General features: G+C 42.9%; 1 protein-coding gene across 1 annotated transcript in view; it reads right to left on the bottom strand.

Moving 5' to 3' along the window:
- Positions 1-10,371, bottom strand: part of abcc10 (ATP binding cassette subfamily C member 10) — a 127,017-nt gene that overhangs the window by 97,023 nt on the left and 19,623 nt on the right. Inside the window, exons 3-5 of the mRNA XM_033020518.1 lie at positions 7,714-9,100; positions 4,217-4,444; positions 1,319-1,475 (exon numbers count right to left, since the gene is read on the bottom strand). Of these exons, the coding sequence (XP_032876409.1) occupies positions 1,319-1,475; positions 4,217-4,444; positions 7,714-9,100 (1,772 nt within the window). The remainder of the gene's footprint in view (positions 1-1,318; positions 1,476-4,216; positions 4,445-7,713; positions 9,101-10,371) is intronic.

The raw sequence follows: 10,371 nt of genomic DNA, 5'->3' as shown, positions 1-10,371 counted from the left end.
GCAAAAAGGTTGATGAGGGCAGAGCTGTAGATGTTGTGTACATGGACTTTAGTAAGGCGTTCAATAAGGTGCCGCATGGTAGGCTGCTCTGGAAGGTTAGATCTCATGGGATCCAAGGAGAGATAGCTGAATGGATAGCAAATTGGCTCCATGGAAGGAAGCAGAGGGTGATGGTGGAAGGTTGCTTCTCAGACTGGAGGCCTGTGACTAGTGGTGTGCCTCAGGGTTCGGTGCTGGACCCGTTACTGTTTGTCATCTACGTCAATGATTTGGATGAGAACATACAGGGGCAAGATTAGCAAGTTTGCTGATGATACAAAAGTTAGTGGTTTTGCAGATAGTGAAGAAGGTTGTGAACGATTGCAGCAGGATCTGGATCGATTGGCCAGGTGGGCGGAGGAATGGCTGATGGAATTTAATTCAGAGAAGTGTGAGGTGTTGCCTTTTGGGATGTCGAACAAGGGCAGGGCCTACACAGTAAATGGTAGGCCTCTGGGTAGTGTCGTAGAGCAGAGGGATCTCCAAGTCTAAGTACAAGTGCATGGTTCCTTGAGGTCGAGACGCAGGTGGATAAGGTGGTCAAAAAGGCTTTTGGCACTTTGGCCTTCATCTGACAGTATTGAGTAAAGAAATTGGGAGGTCATGTTGAAGTTGTATAAGACGCTGGTGAGACAGCATTTAGAATATCGTGTTCAGTTCTGGACACCATGTTATGTGAAAGATATTGTCAAGTTTGTTCAGAAAAGGATGTTGCCAGGACTAGAGGGTGTGAGCTTTAGGTAGAGGTTGAGTAGGCTGGGTCTCTATTCGATGGAGTGTAGGAGGAACAGGGGAGATCTTATAGAGGTATACAAAACCCAGAGTAGGGAAATCGAGGACCAGAGGACATAGGTTCAAGGTGAAGGGGAAATTATTTAATAGGAATCCGAGGGATAACTTTTTCACAGAGGGTTGTGGATGTATGGAACAAGCTGCCATTGGAGGTAGTTGAGGCTGGGACTATGTCATCATTTAAGAAACAGTTAGACAGGTACATGGATAGGACAAGTTTGGAGGGATATGGACCAAGCGCAGGCAAGTGGGACTAGGGTAGCTGAGCCATTGTTGGCCGGTGTGGGCAAGTTGGGCCAAAGGGCCTGTTTCCACACAGTATCCCTCTATGACTACGTCAGTTAAAAAAAATAAAATTGTTTGTGGCAAAGCGTTTTTTACAAAAAGTAAAAGTAGCAATGTGAAATTTAATTAAATACTCTCACCTTCTTCGGTAAATATCTGATATATTGACAACTTGGAAATGAGATTCAACTCACTGAATTACCTGCTGTATAGTACTTTGTCAAATCCTGGTCTGAGAGCATCAGAAAGCGCTGGATCCGATCCAAGGAGACCTTTGCCTGTAATATTCCATTCAGGACCCAAGGAAAGTTATTCAGGGGCATGATCAACATTCCCACCAAAGCTAAGGCTGTGAACACCTGTAAGGAGGAAAAGGGAGCATGTTTTGGGAACGGGTTGTGGAAAAATATATAGCGAGGATGGACCAGGCTTTGGAGTGAACGACAGGGGGGGAGGAGATAGAATTATAGAGCTGAGAGAAATGGGTTGGGGCATGGATCGAGGCAGTGTTGTGGAAGAGTGGTTGTGGAAAGGTAATACAAGCAGAGAATGAGGGGGTGTTGTGAGGACATGTAGGGAGGTCATAGAAAAGAGTGAAGTACTGAAATGATAGGGATGTAGGAAAAGCAAGAGAGGCAGGGGTTGTCATAATGCTTTACAACGTGGAAACAGGCCCTTTGACCTCACTCAGCAATGCCAACCAAGATGTTCAACTGAGCTTGTACAATTTGCCACTTCCTGGTTCATATTCCTCTAAATCTTTCCAAAGCATGCCCAAGTCTCTTTTAAATATTAGAGTTCCACTTGCCTCTCCCTCTTCCTCTGGCAGCTTGCTCGTGTGATACAGTGCAATTTTTCCTTGTGCGATACAGTTGCCTGGCAAATCCCTTTTAAATCTTTCCCTTGCGGCTTAAACGTCATATTATTTTAGATTCCCCTACTCTAGAAAAATATCTAACTTCGCCCTATCTATATACCTCATAATTTTATTTTAAGATAAGCGCTCAGCTTCCTGTTCTTAGGTAAAAGAGATGCAGCTGATCTAGCTTCTCCTTATGATTCAAACTCTCCGGACGTGTAGCAACATCATTGTAAATCTTTTATGCACCCTTTCCTGTTTAGTGAGATTCTTCCTGTAGCAGGGTGACCAAAACTGTACACAGTACTCCAAATGTGGCCTTGCCAACGTCTTGTACAGCTGTAATCCTGTATTCAGCACCCTGTCTGATGAAGACGAGCACGCCAAGCTCCTTCTTCACCACCTTGTCTACCCGTGTCACCACTTCCATGGAACTATGTATCAGGACCTTAGGTCTCCATATTCTCCAACATTCCACATGGCCCTATCATTTATTGTGCAAGTCCTGCCTTGGTTTGTCTTGCTGTAATGCAATACCTCACATTTATTTGAGAAATCTCCATTCGCCTTTCCTCATCCTATTGGCCCAGTTGATCAAGATCTTGTTGTAATGTTTGATAACCATGAAGAGCTTTCATAAGTATTTAAAGGGGGAAAATGGTTAACCGGTGAGAGAATCAGGCCCCTCAAGGACTAAAGTGGACATCTATGTTTGGAAGTAGCTGTGTAGAGGATCAGGGTGGAGTAAATATTATGGTATTGAGGTCTGCTGGTCAAGAAGTCCATCTTTGTAGCAGACAAAGAATTGTGAAGTCGTACCAAGGTAGGTTTTGAATATCAATGACTGCATTAGTGCTGCCTCCTGCACCTGTGAGGAACTCATATTTCTTTATCACACTCACTACCATGGTCCATCCCACCCTGGAATTAATTTGGACTATTTCTGACACCTTTCTCCCATTTCTGGATCCATCTCCATCTCAGGAGACAAAATATCTACTGACAATGACTATAAACTAACTGTCTTCACAGCTACCGAGACTACACTTCCTCCCACGGTCTCTTGTTCTTGACATTATCAGACCTGGTGCAGGGTCTCAACCCATAAAGGTCAACTATCCATTGCTTGCACAGATGTCGCTGGATCCACTGAGTTCCTCCAGCAGTTGTGTCTTGTGATTCAAACCAATTTAGTTGAGGGGAGACTCAACAGAGACTTAACTGGGAGATCAGCAATGAGTTTAGGGCAATGTGCAAACCTTTACAACTATGTACCATAAAATACACGAGCAAACAATTCTCTCATCAAGAAGTTCATATCTAAAGAACAACCAATTAAAAACTCACTCAGAAACATGTGCAAAGTCGATTAACACAACTTTCATCTTGTATCCTGCTTTTTTAAGATATTATGCAGATTCACTTCTAGGCCTTTGCATTATCATAAAAGTTTGCTCAAGGAGTTTAAAATGGATGGGCCACTATTAATTTTCATGTATATAAGATAAAGGGTTAGAAGTAAAAGTACACAGTTCCACAAAAGTGGTGTCACAGGTAAGGTGGTGAAGGAGGCTTTTGGTATGCTGGCTTTCATCAATAAAGGCATTGAATATAGAATGTGTAGGAAAGAGCTGCAGACGCTGGTTTAAATCAAAGGTAGACACAAAATGCAGGAGTAACTCAGTGGGACAGGCAACATCTCAGGAGAGAAGGAATGGGTGACTTCTGAAGAAGGGTCGCGACCCGACACATCACATTCGTTCTCTCCAGAGATGCTGCCTGTCGTGCTGAATTACTCCAGAACTGTGACTACCATTGAATACAGAAGTTGGGATGTTAATAGGAACCTGAGGGAAAGCTTTTTCATCTGCAGCTCCTTACTTCACACAGAGGGTGGTACATATATGGAACAAGCTGCCAGAGGAAGTAGTTGAGCCGTACAATAATAACATTCAAAAGACATTTAGGTAGGTATGTGGATAAAACAGAGCAATATTGTTCATAGGTGGAAAATTGAGACTAGGTTAGATGTGCATCTTGGTCAGCAAGGGCGAATTCGGCCAAAAGGCCTGTTTCCATACTGATTTACTCGATGACTCGTTGTGCATCCTAAAGATGGTCAACCTCGGCACTTTCTTTCTTGGACAAGTCTGTCCACTTTTCTGTAAGTGCAAAAGATTCTCAGGCACCTGCAAACTGGAAAGAGGGTTAAATATTCTTCGGAAACAATAAGTGACTGACCTTGGCCGCAGTTAGCTGGTGTCCCATTAAGATGTAGGTGACAAAAGTGACGACGGAAATCACGACAGGCAGGGCCGCCCACATGTAAACACAAACTGCGTCAAGATACTTGATGATTCTGAGACGGTGCAGCTCTTTCTTCCTGTAGTCATCAACCTTAGCTGTGAAATGGTCCTCCCAGGTGTAGAATTTTATTACCCGTATTCCAAACAGAATCTCAGTCATCAGCTGGAAAATCAATTAAAAAAAAAAGTTGACATGTAATCCAGGAAATGTAATTCAGCCCAATGAACCAGGAGGTATAGCAGGAAATGGGATGTGTAATTCAAAATCAATACATGTGTAGGACAGAAGTGCAGATGCTGGTTTAAATCGAAGATAGGCACAAAAAGCTGGAGTAACTCAGCGGGACAGGCAGCATCTCTGGAGAAAATGAATGGGGGACGTTTTGGGTCGAACCCTTCTTCAGACTGAAGGTTATTCAAAATCAATACAGTAAGACATAGAGCCTATCAGTCTTCAAAAAGCTACTTTCTTTTATCTGCCCTTTCCCTTAATCCCTCCCATTAAAAAAACTCCAAAGACTGAAGCTACTGAGTTCAATCCTAGTTATTTTTTTCTATTTTCTAATATATGTGGGGTTGAAGTACTGCTAGAGAAGCACTGTGCTTCAACCCCGAAATTCACCAACATTTTTTTCCGATCATGGGGTGAATCAAATGAACTGAAGACAATGATGGTGGAGACGTCAGGAGGAAGCAGGAATGGATAAGACACGGAAGATGTTCATTACAAGTGCTTCAGCCTTTATACTACAATTATGTGCTACCCCCTGTGATCACTAGAAATTGAACTTTTCTTTGAGCTTCCCTTGTTCATTATCTACTTAATTATCCACCCCCTTCTATGAGTGAATGCACCAACACTGCATGGCAACAACCTTGATCTGTCAGTCCACTGGGAACTGCTTTCAATGTTTATCACATGTAGTCCCGTGTCCCAGAATCACCAGATCAGAACCTACTATAATTTTCATGATTGCCCCAAAAGCTAATGATCAGACGACAAGTATGCCAAATGTTGAAGTGCCAGCACTAGTCCTGACAATGGATGTAGTCCCCAAATACCAAGCCCTGCTGCTGTCAGTACAATGTCTAAATGTTTTTCAACAAGTGGGAATACTCATTCATCAGCCAAGGTATGCTTCCTGCATTTTGACAGATGGAAGGAGGCGGCTGTAAAGAAGTTAATTAAAAGAAATAGAGATAATAGAGATTCAAAAAGAGATATCCAAGTTTAAAATAAAATTATGGGTTAGGTTTAGTTTATTACTAGACTAAGTGGGACCCGTTGGGTCCCAGCATCACACGGGAGGGCTGGTCTCCAACGCAAAATTCCACCTCTCCACCAATTCCAATATTGCTCGCCAGTGGGGGGGCTGTCTGTTGCGCTAGTATGGGTGTTGCGGGCCGAAGGTACTGGTTTCCAGCGGGCTAGTATAGCCATTGTGGGCCGAATGGATTCTTGGGCTGGCATCCAACTGTTGCAACGATTTTAAAAGCCAAGCCAAGGCAAACAATTGGGCTGCAGCCACCTGACAACCAAAATTCATTTTGTGAACACAAACTTGTTAAAAAGGCGAGGCAAACAATTGAGCTGCAGCCACCTGACAACCAAAATTCATTTTGTGAACACAAACTTTTAAAAAAGGCGAGGCAAACAATTGGGCTGCAGCCACTTTACAGCCGTGTCGAGGGGACTCACCGTGGAGTAGACGTGCGTTAAGTGTTATTCGAAGCTCAGAGAGCCGTGGCCCTCTCGCTTCCTGGGTCTGGCAGAGACTGAGTGAGGCACTACACTTCCTGGTTTTATAGTCCCTCCCCAATGCCGCCAGCAGAGAGAATGGCAAATTTTAAAAAAACATTAATATCTCTCAGATTTTTCATCGATGGGAAAAATCCTCCGGTCCCCGGAAGGCGGAGGGGGGGATCTGAGTGAGGTGGCCAAAAATGACGGCTGTAGGTGGTGGCGTTCTCTCGGAAATCACAGCACAGTGGGCCAAAAGCGGTCAAGATCAGACTTTTAGTAATATAGACTGTCACATTTATAGAGGTACCAATGAGAAACATTGTTTGCAAGCAATCCAATCAAAACAGATATTACTGTACATAAATACAAAGGCTGAACCAAAGTACAATACGTCAAGCAAAGGGAAAGATACAGAGCGCAGAATACTGTTCTCAGCGTTGTAGAGCAACAGCTCCAGATACAAAGCCTAATGTCTGCAAGGGCCGTTCAGAAGCCTGATAACAGGGGGAAAGAAGCTGATCCTTGCTGGTGGCACTTGCTTTCAAGATTCTGCATCTTTCACCTGACAAGAGCAGGGAGAAGGAGGAATGATGGGGCAAGACAAGTCTTTTATTATGTTGGCTGCTTTCCGAGGCAGGGTGAAGTGTAAATTGAGTCTTTGGCAGAGAGTTTGGTCAGTGTGATGGACTATGCTACATCCAAACTCTCTGTGATTTTTTTGTGGTCTTGGGCAGAACCTTTCCTAAACTAGGCTTGATGCAACCTGAAATGGCTGATTCATTCCAGATAATTTGAGAAAGGATATCAGAATCAATGTATTTCCTAATTGTATTGAAAAACATTCGGATAGAAGTGTAAAGGTTCATAATATGTTAACAAGGTAATAAAACGTATGAAGTAAATGGTTCATTTCTAGAGTAATGGAATTGAAAAGAGGAGGGTTGTGACAATCCTGATTTCCAAATAGACAAAAAAACACTAGAGAAGGTCCAAAAAGGTGTCAGTAAGGATTAAACATACTTTTGTCTTTGGAACAAAATAAAAATTTGGGGTAGAAAGGTGCCGACCTGAAACGTTGCCTATCCATATTCTACAGACATAATGCCTGACCCGCTGAGTTACTCCAGAACTTTGTGTCTACTGGGTAACCTTCTAAGAGTTGTTTAAAATTTGTACGAAAAAGTGTTGTTTCCTTTATTGTGAGCTCAAAACATGAACATAAATATATAATATCCACAAATAAAACGAATGAAGCCAGAAGATACCACTTAAAGTGTTGCCACTAAGTTACAGTTAAGCCAAATTGCACATTTGGAAATGAGACTAACAAGTAAAAGAAAATGGAACAGAGGAAAGGCTGAAACAGTTGGACAGAGGGAGAAGGAAGGATTGCATAAAGAATACGTGTTCAAAAGGGAACTGCAGATGCTGGAATATCGAAGGTACACAAAATTGCTGGGGAAACTCAGCGGGTGCAGCAGCATCTATGGAGCGAAGGAAACAGGCGACGTTTCGGGCCGAAACCCTTCTTCAGTCTGAAGAAGGGTTTCGGCCCGAAACGTCGCCTATTTCCTTCGCTCCATAGATGCTGCTGCACCCGCTGAGTTTCCCCAGCAATTTTGTGTACCTTGCATAAAGAATACGCTAGTTGTGCATTTCCTTGATTCAACATTTTATGTAATGCTTACCATGACTCTGCCATCCTTATGCCCGAGCATTTTCTTGTTATTTTCCATGATAAGGTTGGCAATGATCTTGTTTATCGGTATCAGTAGTAACCCTAGAATAAGGCCACCTAGAAATGCCACACCAACCTGCTGGTACAGAAGGTAGAGAATGATACCAAACTGAAATGGTAGACTCCACACTTCATGAAAGCTGGGAAAGAAATTCACTATCCGGTCTGTGTCAGTGCTCATGAAGTTGACAATCTCACCCACTGAGAACCTCGAAATACAGATGGCATTGACACGCAAAGCTTTACGATAGATGGCAGAGATTATCGCTGACCGAACTGACATCCCTATCATCATGACGTGATAGTTGAACTGGTTGAGTACAATGGCTCCTATAAAGGTGCTCAGAAACAGTCCTAATGTGTACCAGATGCCTTTGTTTATTTGCTTGGTGCCAGACTCCATGAAATTGACCAGCAGATTTAAAAGCAGAGGTCCTGCACAGCCCAGCATGTTCCCTGTAAATTTTAATATACCCAGGGAGTAATAACGAAAGCCAAAGGCTTTGTGCAAGACTGCGGATAGTGGTACTTCTGTATCTTGGTTTGCTTGTGTGGTTTCTTCTTGGATCTTCGCAGATGGCCTTCGGTCTCTCCATGAATTTCTGCGGGGGCTCTGTACTTTATCAGGTTTAGATTTTTGTCCGGCTTGTTTACTTCCCTTCTTTGATGCTTCCCTGAGCTTACATATCTGTAAGCTTTTCTGAAAAAGTTCTTCAATAGTTTGGGTGCGAAGTTTTGGTGGAAGTTGGTAGACATGGTCGGGCTGGGTAATCTGACGATTATACCCTTGCTTCAGGAGGGGGTTCATCCAGTAGTAGAAGAGGCGAGAGACCCAACTTGTCCCTTCTTCGGCTGCAATCTGTTCCTCAGGTCCAGTACTCTGACCCTGCAACAAGGGCTCTCGTTCAGAACCCTGTTCCTCTCTTCTGGAGTGGGAGGCGACAAGCACAACAATATAACCAATAAGCAAACTTAATTCTGCACTGATCAATATGAATCGCAGCCAGCTTGAGAGATATTCTGAACATGTGATTTGTCCAGTCTGACAATCAGCGACCAGAATGATAATAAATGCCGGAGCAGGAAGGACAGCAAAGATCATCAGAACTGTTGGACCTAACGACCGCCCATACTGTGATCTGCTGAGTGCTATCATTGCTAGCCCATGAACCAGCCAGGCTATCACAGAAATAGAGTCCACCAACACCTCCAGCCACAGAGTTTTCAAGTTCGGGAAAAAGATGATTGCCAACACATCAATGAGGAAAAGAGCCAACATAACGAAGGAAATGATAATCCTGCTTTCCCAGCTCCATGTGAAATTCTGCCAGCGAGATCTGCCAAAAAAAGTCAGGTTTAGAAGATTTAAAAATTAATTTAATTCTTTAATCAGTAAGAGATGTTGTTACTTACGAAGCTACTAATTTTCATTTGGGATATTGTACAAACATCAAGTACTTCCATATTGATGCAGCTGGTATTCTCGATTTCCCCAAAATGTAATTTATCTGATAATCTCATAAAAGCAATTATTTAGTGCCAGATGACCTTTTCACATTTTACACACCAATCAGATCATTACCCGTTTATAAAACTGGTGATTCAGCATCAAATTAGAGACAGAATAGTATCGAGGATTATGTTGACAGATTTCATAATCATAGAACGGTCATGGTACCAAATGAGGTTGTTTTGTCCATTGTGTCCTCACTCGCTCGCTATAGAAACAGCTCACCAGTTCCACCTCTCGTGCTTTTCTCCCTTGCCAGGAATTTTTTTCTCTAATTTATATTAATCGAATTCCTTCCTGAAGGCTACAATGGAAGTTGCTTCTAACATATCTACAGGCAGTGCACTCCATTCATATTTTGTGGAAATTATTTTCACTTTGTTACTTTTACATCTCATCGCCCATTATTTTATACCTGCCACCTACATCCACAACCCCTCCACAAATGAGAATAGACTCTCACTACCCACCTCATCCAGACTCATTATCTTATCTCCATTAAATTTATCTCCAGCCTTCAGTCAGTCATACAACACGAAAAAAGGCCCTTTGGCCCAACTCATCCAAGCCGACCAAGATGCCCCATCTAAGCTAGTCCCATTTGCCTCATATACATCTGAACCATTACTACCCAAGTACCTGTTCAAATGTCCCTTGTGTTGTCGTTGTACTGCGACAAACACTTCCTCTGGCGGTTCGTCCTGTATACTTACCAACCTCTATGTGAAAAAGTTGCTCCCCAGGTCCCTATTAAATCTTTCCTCTTTTAATTTAAACCTGTGTCCTCTAGTTCTAGCTTCACCTACCATTGGGGAAAAAAGGGTGTGTATTCATCCAATCTCTACTCCTCAGTCTCCTGTGCCACAAGATATAATGTTCTAGCCAGACCAACCTGTCCCTATACTTCAATCCCTCAAATTATATCCTTATCTTTTCTGCATTCTTTCCATCTTAATGGTATCTTTCCTGTAGCTGGATTACCAAAACTGAAGGTAATACTCCGTGCGGCCTCACCTCAAATGGTTCAAATGTATCACAGCGTCCCAACCTCTATATTCAATATCTTTACTGCTAAACACCAGCGTGCCAAAGCCTTCT

This window comes from Amblyraja radiata, chromosome 5 (assembly GCF_010909765.2).
Source record: "Amblyraja radiata isolate CabotCenter1 chromosome 5, sAmbRad1.1.pri, whole genome shotgun sequence".
Classification (NCBI taxonomy): domain Eukaryota; kingdom Metazoa; phylum Chordata; class Chondrichthyes; order Rajiformes; family Rajidae; genus Amblyraja; species Amblyraja radiata.
Note: the sequence above shows the minus strand (reverse complement) of the source record. Positions and strands in the feature narration are given on the sequence as shown.